Source organism: Stegostoma tigrinum, chromosome 2 (assembly GCF_030684315.1).
Source record: "Stegostoma tigrinum isolate sSteTig4 chromosome 2, sSteTig4.hap1, whole genome shotgun sequence".
NCBI classification, from domain to species: Eukaryota; Metazoa; Chordata; class Chondrichthyes; order Orectolobiformes; family Stegostomatidae; genus Stegostoma; species Stegostoma tigrinum.
Genome location: NC_081355.1, coordinates 44,925,620 through 44,947,333, shown reverse-complemented (window position 1 = coordinate 44,947,333; position 21,714 = coordinate 44,925,620). Strand labels below are relative to the sequence as shown.

At 41.5% G+C, this 21,714-nt stretch overlaps 1 protein-coding gene across 1 annotated transcript in view; it reads right to left on the bottom strand.

The window, feature by feature from the left end:
• Positions 1–21,714, bottom strand: part of myo10 (myosin X) — a 457,994-nt gene that overhangs the window by 78,887 nt on the left and 357,393 nt on the right. Inside the window, exon 29 of the mRNA XM_059653796.1 lies at positions 13,023–13,116. Within this exon, the coding sequence (XP_059509779.1) occupies positions 13,023–13,116 (94 nt within the window). The remainder of the gene's footprint in view (positions 1–13,022; positions 13,117–21,714) is intronic.

Below are 21,714 nucleotides of genomic sequence, written 5' to 3'. Positions count from 1 at the left end.
AAAACCATTGAAAGACTCACTTCAAAATCAACTTCCTAGTTAATGACTCTTCACTTTTCCTAGCTACAGGAAGTGATTAAATTCTCAAAAGATAAAGGTTAGCTTTTAAGATGGAATGTACATTCAAGCAAGAGACAAATCGCTAAGGAAGGAAATGTAGCTGTTGAAGCAGTTTTTTTTGACATCTGATAAAAAGTAGTCAGGGAAATAGAAGGCTGAGAGCGTGAACTTAATCAAAAAGGCAAAGAGAAATCACATTGTAAAGAGCAGCAGTTTCAAAGTATGTATTCCTGTATGTGAGCTAAATATTAATACAAAAGCAAAATATTGCACATGACAGAAATCTGAAATGTATTTTACTATTGTAATTATACACTTTTTTTTAAGCCAATGAAATAAATAATTAAAATGTGAGGCTGGATGAACACAGCAGGCCAAGCAGCATCTCAGGAGCACAAAAGCTGACGTTTCGGGCCTAGACCCTTCATCAGAGGGTCTCTGATGAAGGGTCTAGGCCCGAAACGTCAGCTTTTGTGCTCCTGAGATGCTGCTTGGCCTGCTGTGTTCATCCAGCCTCACATTTTATTATCTTGGAATCTCCAGCATCTGCAGTTCCCATTATCTCTGAAATAAATAATTAGTCAATTTTCATTCAGTTTTTTTTTAAGGAAGAGAATATCATACAGAATAATTTAATGAATTGTTGCTGCTGGAATCTAAATATCCGGAAACAATTCATGTCAACAGTTGAAATTAAAATGATTTAAATGCAGGAATTACTAAGCATGTCTGACAGCATCTGTTGAGAGATAAACAGAGTTCACATTTAGGTGAATCACCATTCTATCATAGTGCATTAGTCAAGAAAGATTAAATCATCGCGAAAAGTAAAAGGTGATGACTAGAATTTGATGACTAGATTGATATTATGACTTGCTTTAGCCTGAATAATTCCATCAACTTTGCTTCCAATTTCTAATTACTACAGTGTTTGCGTGGTTCACCTCTGAACCTCCCTTACTCAATTTCATGTTTCATTTCTGGGGACAGGCTATTCACCAATGTTTATTTTCAGCTCAGTGACTTTCACAGCTGCATTTTTTTAAAATTTCAGATTTCCAGAATCTGAAGCATTTTGTTCATACAGACATTTAATGGAAACACACCTCTTTGCTTTGAAATTAGAGTACCAGTAAAGGAATAATAATAAAATAAATATTCTGAAGACAATATTTCAGGACAGGTAGGCAAGTAAGGAAAGGGGGAAGCATGACAGTATTAATTGAAGAGAATATTGTGGTGCTGAAGAGAGATGCTGTCTCAGAGGAGGAGAATGCAGAATGTACTTGGTTAAAGCTAAGGAACAAAAACGTATGCTGACATTGTTTGGTGCAGTCAATAGGTAACCAATAAGTGGGAAAGATGTAAATGAATATTAAGAAAAAAACAAAATGAAAACGCTGAGGAATAAATTTAAATAAGGAGACCACTGTCATTCTGAAATCTTGTAATAGCCACCTTACATTTGCCCCCAGACATAAATGCTTTCTTCATTATTGACACTCTTTTTCTTCACTTTATAAGTTTTAGGGTTGTCCATGCTTCTCAGTTAACAGAAAATGGGTGCCTGTGGATTTTAGTTATCATGACAAAAAAAGGTAGATTGTTAGCAGAAGCAGTCATTTACACAGTGAAAATCGTGGTCTTCACACTTATAGCAACCAGATAAGATATAAAGGGTCTCATAAAAAAATCACACATTGGAATTTTAAGCAACAGCAAGAACATAGCCACTGCTAACATGGAGACAGTTTTGATAACAGATGTCCTTGAGAAGCACGGATAGAAGCTCCACGTGGAAGATGTTGCCTGTTTGTTATGAAATAAAAAGGGATAAGTTTGACTCACATCAGTTAAGATCCTTTAAGTGGTTGTAATCACATTTACAAATACACACATATATATTTTTAATGCGGTTTTAAATATAACTGACATTAAAGGATTTAACTGAATTCTTGTGGATAGACAACCTTAGACAGTCGGGAGAAACCCTCAGGCTGTTAGCAGGGAGGACTGAGTAGAGAACATAGAACTGTACAGCACAGGAACGGGCCTTTGGCCGACAATGTTGTGCCAATCATGCACATAGTTAAACTAATCACTAAACAAATTTAGGGGTGGCACAGTGGCTCAGTGGTTAGCACTGCTGCCTCACAGCAGCAGGGACCGGGGTTCGATTACTGCCTCAGGCGATGGTCTGTGCAGAGTTTGCACATTCTCCCCGTGTCTGCATGGGTTTCCTCCAGGTGGTCCAGTTTCCTCCCACAGTCCAAAGGTGTGCTGGCTAGGCCATGTTAAATTGCCCATAGTGTTCAGGGGTGTGTGGGATGCTTCAAGAGGCAGTGTCGACTTGTGGGGCCGAAGGGCCTGTTTCCACACTGTACGGAATCTAATCCTTTCTGCCTGCCCTTGTTCCACGTCCCTCCATTTCTTGTATATTCACATGCTTATCTAGAAGCCTCTTAAACTCTCCTATTGTATCTGCCCTCACCACCACTGCTGGCAGAGCGTTCCAAATTCCTACTACTCTGTGTACCAAACTTACCCCTCACATCTCATTTGAACATTCTCCCTCTCACCTTACATGTATGCCACCTGGTTTTAGACATTTCAACTCTGGAAGAAAAATTCTGACCATCAATCCTATCTATGTATCTCATAATTTATATCAAATCTCCCCTGAGCATCCATCACTCCAGAGAAAATAACCTGAGGTTTTCTAACCTCTCCTTATAGTTCATACCCTCTAATCCAGGTGGCAGCCTGGTAAACCTCTTCTGCACCCTCTCCAAAGCCTCCACATCCTTCCTGTAATGCAGTGAACATGACTGAACACAGTACTCTTAAATGTGGCCTAAAGCTGCAACATGACACCTTGACACTTGTACTCAATTCCTCGATCAATAAAAAGGCAGGCATGCCATATGCTTTCTTCACCAAAAGTTGTGTGGCCACTTTCAGGGAGCTATGGGCTTGAACTCCAAGATCCCTCTGAAAATCAATGCTGTTCTATGTACTTTTCCTTAATATTTGATCTCCCAAAGTGCAACAGCTCACACTTACACAAATTAAAATCCACCTGCCATTTCTCTACTCTAATCTGCAATTGATAAATATTCTGCTGTATCCTTTGACAACCTTCTGTAATATCCTCAACTCCACTGGTCTTTGCATTGTCTGCAAACTCTCTAACCTGCCCTTCTACATTTTCATCCAAGTTATTTACATCTATCACAAACAGCAGAGATCCCAGTACGGATCCCTGTGGAACACCACTAGTCACAGATCTTCAGCCTAGAGAACAACCTTCCACCACTACCCTCTGCCTTCTATGGCAAGCCAATTCTGAATCTACGCGGCCAAGTCACCATGGATCCCATGCATCCTAATCTTCTGAATGAGCCTACCATGAGGGACCTTGTCAAAATCCTCGCTAAAGTCCATGCAGACAACATCCACTGCTCTACCCTCATCAACCACCTTTGTCTCCGCCATGAAAAATTCAATGAAGTTTGTAAGACATGGCCAGCCATGCACAAAGCTATGCTGACTGTCCCTAATTAAGCCATGCTTTTCCAAATGCGTGTAAATCCTAAGAATTCCCTCCAATAGCTTCCCAATCACCGATGTAAGACTCACTGGTCTATGGTTTCCTGGATTATCCTTATTTCCCTTCTTGAATACAGAAACAACATTAGCTACTCTCCAGCCCTCCAAGGCTTCTCCAGTGGCTAATGAGGATACAAAGATCTTGGTCAAGACCCCAGCAATCGCCTTTTCTGCCTCTCTCAATAATCTGGGGTAGCTAAAATGAGGCCCTGGGGACCTAGCTACTTAATGCTCATCAAGAGACCCAACACCACTTCTTTCATGATCTCAAAATGCCCCAGCATATTAGCATATTCCACATAAATCTCGCTATCCACCATATCCTTCTCCTGGGTGAGTACTGGCACAAACTACTCATTTAGGATTTCACCCATATTCTCTGCCTCCAAGCAGAAGTTCCCTCCTATATTCTTGAGTGGTCCCAACATCTCCCTAGTTAGTCTCTTGTTTTTAATCGATGTGTAGAATGCCTTTGGCTTCTCTTTAACTCTATTTGCCAAGATCAGTTCATGGCCCACCTTCTCTCCTAATTCCATGCTGAGTACTTTCCTGCTTTTTTATATTCCTCATTTGGTGCAAAAGTCAGCAGAATTGGAATGTGGTTGAATAGGATGTATTGTGAAAGCTCAAGGATAGGTGATAAAGGGTTAGTAGGAACTGCAGATGCTGGAGAATCCGAGATAACAAAGTGTAGAGCTGGATGAACACAGCAGGCCAAGCAGCATCTTGGTCTAGGCCCGAAACATCAGCTTTTGTGCTCCTAAGATGCTGCTTGGCCTGCTGTGTTCATCCAGCTCTACACTTTGTTATCTAGCTGACAAGGGTGTCTGGTAAGCATCATGAAATCATGGCAAGGCCTATAATCGTCCATCAACTGATCACGAGGTCACATGATTGACCTGATTGAATGATTACTGGCATACCCAATGACACAATAGGTTTACAATTGGTTTGTAAACTCTAACGCAGGCTAAAAACAAATGTATAACAGTTTGTGTCTTTCCCTTGTTTGATGAAGAAGCTTCTGGACCCCAGAGATTTTTGTCCCACTGGTGGAACATCAATAAACTCTTTGATACTGGAAGTGGACTCTGCGTGTTGAGTGATTCATATTGTCATTCCACCCCAACATCACATTTTCAAGGAAATTCCAGTTAAGAGGAGAATTATAATAGTTTCAATGGCAGATTTTGATTTTTTGACTATAGACTTGGATTGTACTGATGTCAGCAGCACAGAAGTGCAAGAGTATGTTCCTGGAGTATATTCAGAAGAGATTTCAACCTCAGTATGTTTCCAGTTAAACATTTCTACACCTTGAGACAGTTCTTGAGACTGAGTTACAACAAGTAGATCATGTGTCAATCAAGGATCATTTAGGAAACACAGCCCTTTGTATCATAGGTATTAGATAGGCAATGGAAAAGGGTGAAAGCAATCCAAAGTAGGAATTAATTAGAGAAAAGTCAACTTCAATGGAGAGAATTAATCTGGCCCAGATAAATTGGAAGCAAAACCTAGCAGGCGTATTTCTAATTTAGAAGTGGACTATATTTATTGAAGGGCTAGTGCAGATACATTCATGTGTATTTCCACAAAAGGGTTTAAAAAGGGAGGGCAAACAAAGCTACAGCCCATTGGATGACAAAAAGGATTAGAGTAACGTGAAGAAGAAAAAGACAAAAAAGGGAGTCTGCTGAATAATACAACTCAGAATCCGGCTCAATATATGGGTTCTGAGGGGAATTGTAAAAGCAGATAATGGAAAGAAAGACTATGATAAGGGAAAGGCAACTGACATAAAATGTAATTTTAAAAAAATCTATTGTTATATCAATGGTAAACAGGCTGTAATAAAAGGAGAAGTGGCGCTGATAAGGGATTAAACCAGGAATTTACATCTGGAGGAGAAGGCACTAATTAGCTGTTAAAAACCTGTCTATGCCAAGAAGGAAGATGCTTCCCAGATTGAGGTGTTAAAGATTTCAGGCAGGTGATTGGCGTAAAATTAACAAGGAGGTGGTACTGTGTAGATGACGCAAGGGCAGGATGAAATGAATCAAAAATATAGGGGGAATATGGCAAGATTGTGATTATCTACCTTGCTTGACCTCTTTGATGCAATACATGAGGTGGTTAGTGTGGGTAATGCCACATAAGAGACAAAATGTTTGAATAAAAGGAGCAGTAGCAACATGGATATAAAATTGAGTGACAGGGAAGAGGAGTGGTGGAAACTTGACGTGGAAACAAAAGGAAAGCCAGAATGTATATCCACAAGGGTTTGGTATTGCAATTCCTGCTCTTTGTGATATATACTGATGACATAGACTTTGTTGAATGAAGCAGAATTTCAAAATCAGGATGACACAAAGCATGAAGTATAGTGAACTGTGAAAAGAATGGTGTTAATTAACTTTTCAAGGACATAGACTGGTGAAATGAATGAACGAGTAGCAGTTGAAATTTAATCCACAGAATTGAAGTGTTCTATTTGATTAGAAGAACAGGAAATAGAAATACAAAATAAAAGGTGAAATTTTAAATCATATGGGAACAGATGGGCTGAGGGGGTACAGGGATGTGCACAAATCATTTAAGGTGGCAAAACAGGGAGACACTATTCAAATGCATATGGGGATGTGTGCTCAGGGGCGCAAATAAGGGAGTTATGATAAGCCTGAACAAGACATGCCAGGAAAAGCATCAAACAAGAGGCAGACTTGATGAGGGAGTTAAAGGCGAATGAACCCCTAGGAGGGCAGTATCCGTAGTATGACAGAATTCACTTTGTAGCCTGAGAGGGAGAAGCTGAAATCCAATGTAACAGTAATATAATTGAGTAAGGATGACTACAACGACATGAGAGAGGGGTTGGCCAGAGTTGATTGGAAGGGAAGCCTAGCAGTGAAGCTGCTGGAGCAGCAATGACAAGAGCTTCTGGGGCTAATTTGGGAGGCACAGCAGAAATTCATCCCAATGAAGAAGAAGCCCATGGCTGATGAAAGAAGCCAGGGACAGCATAAAAGCAAAAGAAAAAAGCATATAAAATGGTGAAGATTAGTGACAAGCGAGGGGATTGGAAACCTTTTAAAAATGACAGAGGAAAACTAAAAAAGCAATAAAGGAGAAGATGAAATATAAGGTTAAGAAAGTTTGCAATGTAGAAGATGATTGCAAGAATTTTTTTAAAAGAAATATAAAATGCAAGAATGAATAGTGGACTGCTGGAAAACGAGACTGGAGAAGTAGTAAAAGATTGAGATCGCAGAATATTTGGAAGTGCATGGTAAAATAGGACTGAGTCAGCTCAACTTTATCAATGGGTAGTCATGCCTGACAAACCTATCAGAATTCTTTACGAAGTAAGAAGCAAGTTGAACAAAGGAGTGCCAGCAGACATGATCCATTTGGATCTCAGAAGCCCTTTGACAAGGTATGGCATAAGAGGCTGCTAAATAAGATAACTGCCCATGGATCTAGGGACAAGGCACTGGCATGGAGAGTGGATTGGCTGACTAGCAGAAAGCAGAGAGACGATAAAGGGCTCTTTTTAAAGATAGCAGCAGACAAGTGGAATTCTGCAGGTGTCAGCACTGGGACCATAACTATTCACGTCATACAGATGATCTGACTAACTGAGAATATTGTTACTTGGTTTGCAGATCACACAAACATAGATACAGGGACTGTAGTATTGAGGAAGCAGGAAGGCTGCAGAAGAACTCAAAGGCTAGGAGAAAAGTGCAAAATGATTCATTTTGAAAGGTCAAATTTGAATGCAGAATACTGGGTTAATGGCAGGATTCTCGGCAGTGTGGAGGAACAGAGGGATCTTGGGGTCCACATCCATAGATCCCTCAAAAATGCTACCCAAGTTGATAGGGTTGTAAAGAAGGTGTATGGTGTTGGCTTTCATTGGCAGGGGAATTGAGTTTAAGAACCATGAGGTTATGCTGCAGCTCTGTAAAACTCTGGTTAGACCATACTTGGATTATTGTGTTCAGTTCTGGTCACCTCATTATAGGAAAGATATGGAAGCTTTAGAGGGTGTAGAGCAGATTTACCAGGATGCTGCCTGGAGTGGAGGGCAGGTCTTATGAAGAAAGTTGAGGGAGCTAGGACTTTTCTCATTGGAGCCAAGAAAGATGAGGTGACCTTATAGAGGTGTACAAGATGATGAGAGGCATAGATACAGTAGATAGCCAGAGACTTCTTCCCAGGGCGGAAATGACTATTATGAGAGGGCATAATTTTAAGGTGATTGGAGGAAGGTTATAGGGAAGATGTCAGAGGTAGGTTCTTTACACAGAGCGCGGTGGGTGTGTAGAATGTGCTGCCAGCAGTGGTAGCAGAGTCAGATACTTTAGAAACTTTTAAGCAACTCTTGGATAGGCACATGGAGGACATGGAGGCACATAGGGTATACAGGGTGCTTTGATCTTAGAACAGGTCAATACGACATCATGGGCTGAAGGGCGTACTGTGCTGTACTGTTCTATGTTCTATGAGAATGGGCAAAGAAGTGGCAGATGGAATACAATGTGGGGAAGTGCGAGGTTAAACAATTTAGTAGAAATAATACAGATTTAATAGAGATTCTAAGTGAAGAAAGGCTTCAGAAATTTGAAGGCCAAAGGGACTTAGGAGTCCTAGCTCAGGATTCTCTTAACATGTAGGTACAGTTGGCAGTTAGGAGGGCAAATGCAATGTTAGCATTCATTTCAAGAGGGCTAAAACACAACAGCAGTGATGTATGGTTCAGGCTGTATAAGGCTGTTGTAAGACTGCATTTGAAATATTGAGAGCAATTCTGGATCCCATATCTATGGATGGATGGGCTGGCATTGGACAGGCTCCAGAGGAGGCTTCTTCAGCCAGAGGGTGGTGAATCTGTGGAAGTCATTGCTGTAAAAGGCTATGGAGGCCAAGTCATTGATGTCTTTAAGATTGATTAGTAAAGGGATCAATGATTGCCGGGAGAAGGCAGGGGAAATCAGGTTGAGAAACATATCAGCTGTGATCGAAGTGTGGAGCAGACTCAATGGGCAAAATTGCCTATTTCTGCTTCTATATCTTCTTGTTTAAGTTTGAGGACCAGGAGCAATTGAGAATTGAGTAAAAGAGGGCCAAAAAAAAGGTCAAGAAGGGAAAACAGAGCGAGTGCTAATTAGCAAGGACAACACAAGAAGACTGTAAAAGCTTCTATAAATATGTGAAGATTAGTGAAAACAAATTGTAGGTCTCTTACAACCAGGAATGCGGTGAAATTGTATACAGGAACAAAGAAATGGCAGAAGAATTGAATAAATATTTTAGCTCTGTCTTAACAGAAAAAGACACAAATAGTTTCCCAGAAATGTTAGGGAGCCAATGGTCTAATGAAGAGGGAGGTATTGAAGAAAATCAGTAATATTAGTGGAAAAACTGCTAGAGAAACAAATGGGATTAAAGGCTGAAAAATCCCTAAGGCCTGGTAATCTGTATCCCAAAGTACTAAAGGAAATGGCCCTAGAAATATTGGATGCATTGGTGATCATCTTTCGAAGTTCTGAGATTGTTGGTTGGCAAGTGTAATCACACAATGTAAAAAAAGAGCAGAGAGAAAGAAAACAGAATTACAGACCAGAGATAGCAGGAACTGTAGATGCTGGAGTATCTGAGATAACAAAGTGTAGAGCTGGATGAACACAGCAGGCCAAGCAGCATCAGAGGAGCAGGAAAGCTGATGTTTCGGGCCTAGATCCTTCTTCAGAAAAAAGGGTTCAGGCCCGAAACGTCAGCTTTCCTGCTCCACTGATGCTGCTTGGCCTGCTGTATTCATCCTGCTCTACACCTTGTTGTCTCAGAATTACAGACCAGATATCCTACCATCAGTGATAAGAAAGATAATGGGGACTGCAGATGCTGGAGAATCCGAGATAACAAAGTGTGGAGCTGGATGAACACAGCAGACCAAGATGCCGCTTGGCTTGCTGTGTTCATCCAACTCCACACTTTGTTATCCTACCTTCAGTGTTGTGGAAAATGCTGGTCTATTTATAAAAGACATGATAACAGAACACTTGGAAAGCATTCATGAGATTAGACAAAGTATGTCTTTACGAAAGTGAAATCAATTTCAACTTATCTTTGACGTTTTTTGAGGTTGTAACTTGTAGAATAGATAGATGACCACTGAATGTCATACACTTGAATTTCAAGACGGGTTTGATAAGGTCCCACCTTACAGGCTAGCGGGCAAAATAAAAAGAACACAGAATTGGACGTAATATGCTGGCATGGATTAAGAACTAGTTGACAGTCTGCAAACAAGAGCATGAAACTAAGTGTTTTTTTCTGGGTGTTTCATGATACATATAAGTTACTTGGATGAGGGAACCAAATGCTACAAGTTTGCTGATGCAACAAAACTCGGTAAGATTTAGAATTGTGAGGAAGATGCAAGGACGCTTCAGTGCAGTTTGAACAAGTTGAGCATGTGGGCAAACACAGCAGATGTAGTATAACATGAATAAATGTGAAGTTATAAACTTTGTGAAAACACAAAAAAGCAGTTTGTTTAAATAGTGAAAAATTAGGAAACACGGACGTATAAAGGGATCTACTGTCCTTGTACACTAATCAATGAGATGCAGCAAGGAACTAGGACCATAAATTGTAGGTTGGCCTTAATGAGAAAGATCCCAGAGATGAGGAACTTCGGTTGTCAAGTTACATTAGGGAATCTAGAATTATTTCGCTCAAACGAAAGAAGGCCAAGAAGCAATTTGATGCAGGCGTTTAGAAGCCTGGGGAGTCTGGACAGAATAGATGAAGAGAAACTTATTCCATTGGTCAAAGGATCAGGACTGGAAGACAGAGATTTAAGTTAATTGGACAAAGAAGTAATGGCAATATAAGGAAAATCTGCACAAGAACTCGTTAGGATGTGGATTGCACTGCCCGAGAATGTGGTGAAGACAAATTCAATGTCAGCATTCAAAAGGAAAATGAATAATTATCTTTAAAAAAATACACTCGGATGGCTGCAAGGAATAGGCAAGTGGATTGGAAAAAAAAATGACTGACTGAATTGATGTTGGAGGGCACCAGGAAAGACTTGACAAACAAAGGAACACTTTCTCCATTGTAACAATTCTACAAACTTACCTCACTGCTTTCAAACAGCAAGACAAGAATCATTTGATGATTTTATAAATTAGCCTCATGTGTATACAGGACATAAAACAAAACAGTACAGGAAGAGGCCCTTCAGCCCACCATGTTGGTACTGACCAGGATGCCATCCTAAACTAATCCCATCTACCTGCATATGGTCCATATCCCTCTATCCCTGCCTGTTCATGTGTCTGTCGAAATGCCTCTTAAACGCTGCTGTTATATCTGCTTCAACCACCTCTCCTGCAATGTTTTTCAGGTACCTACAAATCTATGTAAAAGAACTTTCCTTGCACATCTCCTTTAAACTTTTTCCATCTAACCATAAACCTATGGCCCAAAGTATTTAACATGTCCACCCTTGGGGAAAAAAACTACAACTCTCCACTTCATCCATGCCTTCCATAATTTTGTGTACTCCCTATCAGATCACCCTTTAGCCTCTGATAATCTAACAAAAACAATCCAAATTTGTCCAGTTTCTTACAGCTAATACTTCCCAATCTACCTACATCCTAGTCAACTTCTTTTGTAACCTCGCTAAAGTGTCCACATCCTTCCTGTACTGTGGTGAGCAGAACAACACATAATACTCTAAATTTAGCCCAACTAAAGTCTTAGCTGCAAAATGACTTGCCAACTTTTGTACTCAGTGCCCTGCCCAATGAAGGCAACAATGATGAATGCCTTCTTTACCACCTTATCCACGTATTGAACTTTTAGGGAGCTATGGACTTAGATCCCAATATCCCTCAGTTTATCAATGCTCCAAAGGGTCCAGTCATCTACTACATACTTTCTTCTTGCATTTGACCACCCAAAATGGATCACCTCTCATTTGTCCGGCTTAAATTCTATCTACTATTTTTCTGACAACTTTCCAACTGGTCTATATCCTGCTGTATATCCTTTATAACTGACCTCACTATCAACAACTCCACTAATTTTCATGTTGTCTGCAAACTTACTAAATCAGACCACTGATATTTGGATGGAAATCATTTATATACATTACAAACAATAGGCGTCCCAGTACTGATCCTTGCAGAACACCACTGGTTACAGACTTCTAGTCAAAAAAAATCCCTCCACCACTACCCTCTATGACCAAGCCAATTTTGTTCTAATTTGCTAACTTGCCATGGGCCTTATGTGACCTAACTTTTTTGAACTAGCCTAGCATGAAGAACCTAACCAAATGCTTTACTAAAGTCCATGTAGACAAAATCTATTGCCCTATCTTCATCAATCATCATTAATTCCTCAAAAAAAACTCAATCAAATTTAAGAGACAAGATATCCCCCAACAAAAAAGCCATACTGACTAACCCTTTTAAGTCTATTCTTCTCCAAATGCAAGTAAATCCTGTTTCTAGAAATCTTCTCAAATTATTTCCCTACCTAAAGTAAGGTGCATCAGCCTTTAATTTCCTAGATTATTCTTGTTGCCCTTCTTAAACAACAGAAAACATTGGTTATTTGCTCGTCTTCTAGGATCTCACCTGTGGCTAAAGAGGACACAAATATCTCTGTCAAGCCTCCAGCAAGCTCCTCTCTTACCTCTTTCAGTATCCAGGGATAGATCCAATCAAGCCCTGGGAACTTATCTGTGTAATTTTAATGTTTTTCAAAACACTCAACACCATATCCTTCTTAATATCAACATGATCCAGAACATCAACATATCCTCCTCTTTGGTGAGCACCAGTGTAAAAGTTATAATGCAATCAAGCATGTGTTCCTTTAAATCAGATTCATAGTTATATGTTAAATAAGGCAAAGCAAAGGCAATCTTCACAAGTACACTGAAGTTGTTATTAAACATAGTGGCAAGCCTATCCTTTAAAGTGGATACGATATGAAGCACTGAATATGAAAAGAACAAAAACAAAGTTGTTGGAAAAGCTCAGCAGGTCTGGCAGCATCTGTGGAGGAGAAAACAGAGTTAACATTTCAGGTCTGGAGCTCTGAGGATGGGTCACCGGACCCAAAATGTTAACTCTGTTTTCTCCTGCACAGATGCTGCCAGACCTGCGGAGCTTTTTCAGAAACTTTGTTTTTGTTCCTGATTTAAAGCATCCGCAGTTCTTTTGCTTAATATGAAAAGAACTTGTTTGTGCTAGATAACCTATCCTTTTCAGAAGCATGAGAAGAAATATTTTGACTAGCGGTAGATAAAAACAGAAACTCACCACTGCATTGTGTGGGTTTGCTTGCTCACCATGCATTTCTCTGATCTCTTGTTCAGTTGACCCATGAACTTGGCTGAGGACACTAAACCATTGACTGCAACAGAAGTAGCGAAACAGTTGAGGTCATAATATCAGTAAATAGGTTCTCCTGATTGTGGTAACTTCTTCAGGTTACAGACATGTTCCAGAATTATAGATGAAATACGACGAACCTCTTATCATGAAATTACTTTGCTCAAACAAATTGTTGCAGTTTTGAACTTCAAGTCATTTGTTAATCCACACACTTCAAGACTAAAAAGGTTTGAAAGCAATACTTTGGTCCATTCAATTTAGCAATCAATGTATACTAACATATCACCTTTTCTACCAATGAGTACTTCCCAGAAGAATTCTTCTATTCTACTTGAAATAATCTGATGGAATGTTACATACAGCCTGAGATTTTGAATACAAGCTTTAGAATAGGATGAATGCGCCATTGCCGAGTCAACTAAAAAAAGAGATGGCATGTAAGAAACTAAATTGCATGGCCCAATAGAGACCATTATGCGTAACTGACTTGTGCAAACTTTGTAATAAAAACAGTAAATGCTGTTCAGGATCTGTGGCAAGGAGCAGAGTTAGCGTTTCAGGTTGATGTTGAGCTGCTGAGTATTGTCAGCATTTATTCAAGGTTTTTTTATTCAAGATTTATAGCTTTTGCAGTATTTTGCTTATGTGTCTATGTGAAGTGTTGCCTAGTAATTAGAAATTTCAGAATGTAACCTAGTGTTAAATGCATTTTTGAGCAGCAAGTTCAAGTTTGAGGCAACATTTAATGTTAGTCTGCACCTCTTAAAGGTGAAGTACATTCTGACTGCAGCAGGGCCGACACAGGAATTAATGGCCAAGATGTTTTGCCAATGGACTAAAATGGCTCTTTGAAATGAGTTTTTTTAGAAGTATAAAGCACCAATATAAAACGGCCATGGCAATGAGCCGGCCACAGGTTCTGTCAGTTCATGAAACAAGAACTAGTCCAAGCACAAATTACACTCTTTATAAAAAGGCATTGAAAACTCAGATTTTCTATTTGATTTACATCTTCATGGATACATTTCACATATTGGAGAGAAAGCCTCGCCTGAAAATGATCCAGCTTGGAAAAAGAATGAGAGTTGAGAATATACAAATTAACTACATTTCATGCAAATGCTTTTGAACAGGTCTAGAAAGAAAAATGTGGATCTGTAACATCAGAACTGGAAGACTCTCACTCTCCCTGTTTTCTCTAAGACTCTCAAAAGACAATGCCTGATGAATATTCAAATTGAAAAAAACCTCTATTCACAGAGAATTCAAAGATATCTGCAATATTCTCGACTGCTAAGGATACAAATTCAATTAAATAACTGTGCTCTCAGGTTAAACCTAGCATCTTTAGGGCTCTAAGAACTTTGAAAGCACATATTCATTTTGTTTAATATCGCATATCTATTTTTTTCCTCAGGGTTAGCAAATAATAACATTTCTCTTTCTTTCAAATACAAACAGACTTCAATTGGCTCCTCGATTCAGAGACAGTAGAAACTGCCAATGCCGAAAAGATAACAGGTGTACAGCTGGATGAACACAGCAGGCCAAGCAGCATCAGAGGAGCAGGAAAGCTGACGTTTTGGGTCTGGACCCTTCTTCTGAAGGGTCCAGACCTGAAATGTCAGCTTTCCTGCTCCTCCAATGTTGCTTGGCCTGCTGTGTTCATCCAGCTGTACACCTTGTTATCTCAATTGGCTCCTCAATTTTTTGAGTCTGCAATTGAGATAGGTTAACTGAGTAGAGAAAAAATTGGCAGGTGTTGTATCATGAGTGAAAATGTAAAGGTGTCCACTTTGGACTCAAGAATAAAAATAGAAGATTATTTTTTAAATGGACGCAGTTCAGAATGCTATTTACAGCAGGATCTGGGTGTCCCTGCATAGCGAGCACAAAAGGTTAGCATGTGAGCATGTGGATATAGCATGTAATTGGGAACAAAAATGAAATGTTGACCTATATTGTGAAGGAGAATGGAATGTTAGAATACAAGATCATAAAGACAGTGGGGTGGTGAAATCATTTTATAAAAACAGTACACGTAATTGTTAAGACTACACCTAGAGTTGTGTACAATTTTAATGATTTCATTTAAAGGAACAATATAAATTGCATTGGGACAGCTCAGAATAGGCTTATAAAGTTGTTTAAAACAAAAACAAAATACCCTTGAAGATAGAAATCTGAAATTAAAAAAAAACAGAAGATGCTGCAGAAACTCAGCAGGTCTGTTAGTATATATGGAGAGAGAAACAAAGCCAGCATTTTGCATTCAATATGGCTCTTTGGAGCCACAAGGGACTTGAAAATTGTGGCTTTTATCCTGTTGATAGAGGGGGACAAGCAGTGAGCAGAACTGATGGTGAGGGTTTTTCTTTATTCATTCACAGGATGAAACATTGGCCAGGCAACATTTATTGCCCATCCTTAATTGCCCAGAGGGTAGTTAAGAGCCAATCACATTGCTGTGGGTCTGGAGTCACACGTAGGCCAGACCAGGTAAGTACGGCAGTACTTCCATCCCCTATTCCCAATTCCTCCGCATCTGCTCCCACGCTGAGGCATTCCACTCCCGCACATCCCAGATGTCCAAGTTCTTCAAGGACCGCAACTTTTCCCCCCACAGTGGTCGAGAATGCCCTTGACCGCGTCTCCCGCACTTCCCGCAACACATTCCTCAAACCCCGCCCCCGCCATAACTGCCCAAAGAGGAGCCCCGCGTTCTCACACACCACCCCACCAACCTACGGATACAACGCATCATCCTCCGAAACTTCCGCCATCTACAATCCGACCCCACCACCCAAGACATTTTTCCATCCCCACCCTTGTCTGCTTTCCGGAGAGACCACTCTCTCCGTGACTCCTTTGTTCGCTCCACACTGCCCTCTAACCCCACCACACCCGGCACCTTCCCCTGCAACCGCAGGAAATGCTACACTTGCCCCCACACCTCTTCCCTCACCCCTATCCCAGGTCCCAAGATGACTTTCCATATTAAGCAGAGGTTCACCTGCACATCTGCCAATGTGGTATACTGTATCCATTGTACCTGGTGTGGCTTCCTCTACATTGGAGAAACCAAGCGGAGGCTTGGGGACCGCTTTGCAGAACACCTCCGCTCGGTTTGCAATAAACAACTGCACCTCCCAGTCGCAAACCATTTCCACTCCCCCTCCCATTCTTTAGATGACATGTCCATCATGGGCCTCCTGCAGTGCCACAATGATGCCACCCAAAGGTTGCAGGAACAGCAACTCATATTCCGCTTGGGAACCCTGCAGCCCAATGGTATCAATGTGGACTTCACCAGCTTCAAAATCTCCCTTTCCCCCACCGCATCCCTAAACCAGCCCAGTTCGTCCCCTCCCCCCACTGCACCACACAACTAGCCCAGCTCTTCCCCTCCACCCACTGCATCCCAAAACCAGTCCAGCCTGTCTCTGCTTCCCTAACCTGTTCTTCCTCTCACCCATCCCTTCCTCCCATCCCAAGCCGCACCTCCATCTCCTACCTACTAACCTCATCCCACCTCCTTGACCTGTCCGTCTTCCCTGGACTGACCTATCCCCTCCCCACCTATACTCTCCTCTCCACCTATCTTCTTTTCTCTCCATCTTCGGTCTGCCTCCCCCTCTCTCCCTATTTATTCCAGAACCCTCACCCCATCCCCCTCTCTGATGAAGAGTCTAGGCCCAAAACGTCAGCTTTTGTGCTCCTAAGATGCTGCTGGGCCTGCTGTGTTCATCCAGCCTCACATTGTATTATCTTAGATTCTCCAGCATCTGCAGTTCCCATTATCACAAGTACGGCAGTTTCCTTCCTTAAAGGACATCAGTGAACCAAATGTTTTTTCTCGACAATTGACAATGAATTGACATCCATCATTAGATTCTTAATTCCAGATATTTTATTGAATTCAAATTCCACCATCTGCCCTGGTGGTATTTGAATGTGGGTCCCCAGAACACTATCTGGGTCTCTGGATTAATAGTCCAGTGATAAACAGCTATCGCCTCCTGATAAAAAGTCAGAGGGAGTAGCAATGGTGGCAAAGAAAATATAGAGATGTCACACAATACATCTAAAAAGGAGAAAACCAATCCACTCTGCTGGGAGCAAAGCAATCAAACAGAGGATAGAGCTCATGCCTATAAGTTTTTGACCTTAGTGTTGAATCCTCAAAGCTTTAAAAGTGAAGTGCCAACATAGAAAATAAAGTACTGTTCCTTCAGCTTGCATTGAGCTTTGTTGGGATACCACAGAATACCCAGGATGAAAATTCTAGCATGGGAATAAGGTGGCATATTGAAATGGTAAGCAACTGAAAATTAAGTCATTCTTACAGATAGAGCAGAGGATGTCTACAAATCAGTCAACCAGTTTGCACTTTTTGTCATCAATTTAAAGGAAACCACATTGTAAGTAGTGAATACAGCACAGTAGATTGGAAGAAGCACAAGTAAAACACTACTTCACCTGGAAGATGTGTCTGGGGCCTTGGAAAGTGTGGTAGGTGGTGGTGAAAGAGCAAATGATTGCATCGAAAGGTGCACTGATTGTGGGAAGTTGGGGTGAGGCAATGTTAGGAGTGGAGGAAGAGTGGAGGGTGTTGCAAAGGGCATGGTCCTTGCAGAATGCTGACAAAGGAAGGGAGCAGATGCGTTTGCTGGTGATATCCTGCTGGAGATAGCAGAAATGGTGGAAGATAATCTTTTGAACACAACTGCAACACAGTAAACATGAAATATTCACTGACCCTCAAAATTTTATGAATACCTGATACCAAGCACCAAGTTTATAGTTAAACAAATATAGTAGCTTCAGCAGAATAAAGTTAACCCACAAGATAATCTAACCAATGGCTATGATTTAAACTCAGAGATAATAGGAACTGCAGATGCTGGAGAATCTGAGATAACAAAGTGTACAGCTGGATGAACACAGCAGGCCAAGCAGCATCTTAGGAGCAGGAAAGCTGATGTTTCGGGCCTAGACCCTTCATATAGGCCCGAAACGCCAGCTTTCCTGCTCCCAAGATGCTGCTTGGCCTGCCATGATTTAAAACCAATCTTCTTTCATTTAATCCCCCCACTCTTATGCAAAGACAGATTAGCAAGTAGTCACAATTAAGGAAGAAATCAAAAAGGAAAAAAAAAACTGAGATGTGACTGGCCAGTTTGCTTGAGTAGACTCCATAATCTGTAATATCACAAACAGATAGGACTGTATCTTGCTTGGTTTCTGAAGACACCAAGGAATGCAACTAGCAACTGTCTCCGGCTTCGTCGGAGGCTCACTGATGATGTTACCTAGAATGGTGACGAAACGTCTGAAAACTAACCTTCCAGCTCAGCGAGCAAACTCACATCCAGAACCTCAACCTGAGCTACAAATCTTCTCAAAACTCGCTAACTGTAGGGATCCCCTGTGGCCGCTTCCCTCAATAATATGTATACTGTGTTGGATACTGTTGGGGGACGATGTACCAGGGGAAGACACAGCGGACAAGTCTCTGGCACTGAGCCTGACCCTCTGGCCACGAAGGGAACGGGGAGAATAGGAGAGCAATTGTAGTGGGGGATTCAATAGGAAGAGACACAGACAGGTGGTTCTGTGGACGTGAACGAGATGATAAGATGGTATATTGCCACCCGGGTGGCAGGGTCTGTGATATCTGGGATCGTGTCTTCAAGATCCTTAAGGGGGAGGGTGAGCAACCAGCATTCATGGTACACATCGGTACTAATGACATACATAGAAAAAGGACTGAGAATGTGAAAAATTAGTACAGGGAGTTAGGTTTGAAGCTGAAGTCTAGGAAAAACAGGGTAGTTATCTCTGGGTTACTACCAATGACACGTGATAGTGAGGTAAGAAATAGGGAGAGTGCGCAGCTAAACACGGCTACAGGGCTGGTGCAGGAGAGAGGGCTTCCATTATGTGGCTAATTGGAGCACATTCTTGGGAAGGTGGGACCTATTCAGTAAGGACGGGTTGCACCTGAACCGGAAGGGCACAAATATTCTGGGAGGGAGGTTTGCTAGGGATGGTTTAAATTAGTTTGGCAGGGGATGGGAACCGGTTTTATAATTCAGAGGGTGAGGTATTCGGCCTTCCAACAGACACAACAGGGAGTGAGGTGGTTTATAGAGAAATGCAGCCAATAGAGCGTAATTGCAGACACTGAGCTGATTTGAGGTGTATACACTTCAATGCTAGAAGTATCAGAAATAAAGTGGATGAACTTAGAGCATGGGTCAGTACTTGGAACTGTGGGCATTACAGAAACTTGGGTAACTCAGAGAGAGAAATGGTTGTTGGAAGTTCTGGGATTTAGATGCTTTAAAAGAAATAGGGAGGGTGGAAAAAGAGGTAGGGGAGTGGCATTGCTAGTCAGGGTGAGTATACCAGCTACTGAAAGGCAGTTTGAGAATGATATGTCTACAGAGTCAGTTTGGGTTGAGGTCAGAAACAAGAAAGGAGCAGTCACTTTGACTTTCCTAAGAAGGGTCCAGCCTTCGAAACATCAGCCTTCCTGCTCCTCTGATGCTGCTTGGCCTGCTGTGTTCATCCAGCTCTACACCTTGTTATCTCAGTCACTTTGTTGCGAGTTTTTTACAGACCCCCAATCAGTTGCAGAGAAGTAGAGGAGCGGATTGGGAGGCAGATACTGGAAAGGTGCAGAAGTCACAGGGTTGCAGTAATGGGTGAGTTCAACTTTCCAAATATTGATTGGAGACATTTTAGTTGTAATAGCTTAGATGGAACAGATTTTGTCCAGTGCGTTCAGGAAGGATTCCTGATACGTTATGTAGATAGATCAACATGAGAAGAGGCCACTTTGGACTTGGTGCTTGGCGATGAACAGTGTTGGACCTGTTAGTAGGAGATCATAACTCTGTTTCTTATACAATAGTTGTAAGGGCGTGGAATGCCCTGCCTGCCAAGGTAGTTAACTCAGCCACATTAGGGGCATTTAAACTGTCCTTGGATAAGCATTTGGATGATGATGGGATAGAGTAGAGGGAATGGGCTTAGATTTGTTCACAGGTCGGCGAAACATCGGAGGGCCGAAGGGCCTGTTCTGCGCTGTATTGTTCTATGTTCTATAGTCATGGCTAAGGATAGTACAAATGGCAAGGTAAAGTTTACAACTGGAGGAAGGGTAATTACAATTCAGTTAGGCAAGAACTGGTTAACATAAATTGGGAGCAAATGCTGTCAGGGAAGAGTGCATGTGCTCGATATGTTTGTCCCTAACAGGCAGAGAAGATGCGGTCGAGTGAGGGAGCCATAGTTCTCGAGAGAGGTTGAACAACTGTTTAAGAGGAAGAAGGAGGCTTACGTAAGGTTTAAGGAAAAAGGAATGGAAAAGGCTCTAGAGGGATACAAGTTAGCTAGGAAGGAGGTGAAGAAAGGGCTTCGAAGAGCTATAAGAGGGCATGAGAAAACCTTGGCAGATAGGATCAAGGAAAACTCCAAGGCTTTTTACACATTTGTGCAGAACAAGAGAATGACTAGAGAAAGGATAGGGCCGATCAAGGATTGTAAAGGGAATTTGTGCACAGAGCCGAAAGAGATAGGAGGTCCTCAACGAATACTTTTCTTCAGTATTCACCACTGAGACACCTATTTGTAGGGGAGGACGTTGTGAAACAGGCAGGTAGGCTAGAAGTGGTGGATGTTAGTAAAAAACATGTGCTAGGAATCCTGAGGAAGTTGAAGATAGTTAAGACCTCGAACCTGATGGGACTTATCTAAGGATTCTATGGGAAGCGAGGCACAAGGTCACAGGGCCTTAGGTGATTATCTTTTCGTCTTCACTGTCCACCGGTATAGTGCTAGAAGACTGGAAACAGGCAAACATCATTCCCTTGTTCAAAAAAGGGAACAGGAATAACCTCAGAAATTACAGGCCAGTTAGTCTTACATCAGTAGTGGGCGAATTATTGGAAAGGGCTCTGACAGATAGGATTTAGGATCACTTGGAAAGACACAGTTTGATTTGTGATAGTCAGCATGGATTTATGAGGGATAGCTCATGCCTCACAAACCTTACTGAATTCTTTGAAGAGGTGACCAAACACATGGATGAAGGTAGAGCAGTGGATGTGGTATACATGGATTTAAATAATGTGTTTGATAAGGTTCCTCATGGTAGGTTCATGCAGAAGGTAATGAGGCATGGGACAGGAGAAAATATGGCAGATTAGATTCAGAATTGGCTGACCCTTAGAAGACAAAGGGTGATAGTGGACAGAAAATATTCAACATGGTGCTCAGTTATGAGTGGTATACTACAAGGATCTGTTCTGGGTCCTCTTCTACTTGTGATTTTTGTAAATGATTTGGATGAAGGAGTGAAAGGGTGGATTAGCAAGTTCACGGATGATATGGAGGTAGGTCATGTCGCGGACAGTGTGGAGGGCTGTTTGCAACAGGACATTGATAGGATGCAGAGCTGTACTGAGAAGTAGCAGATGGAGTTTAACCCTGAAAAGTGTGAGGTGATTCATTTTGGAAGGACAAACTTGAAAGCAGAATACAGGGTTAACGGAAAGTTTCTTGACATTGTGGAGGAGCAGAGGGATCTTGGGGTTCATGTTCACAGTTC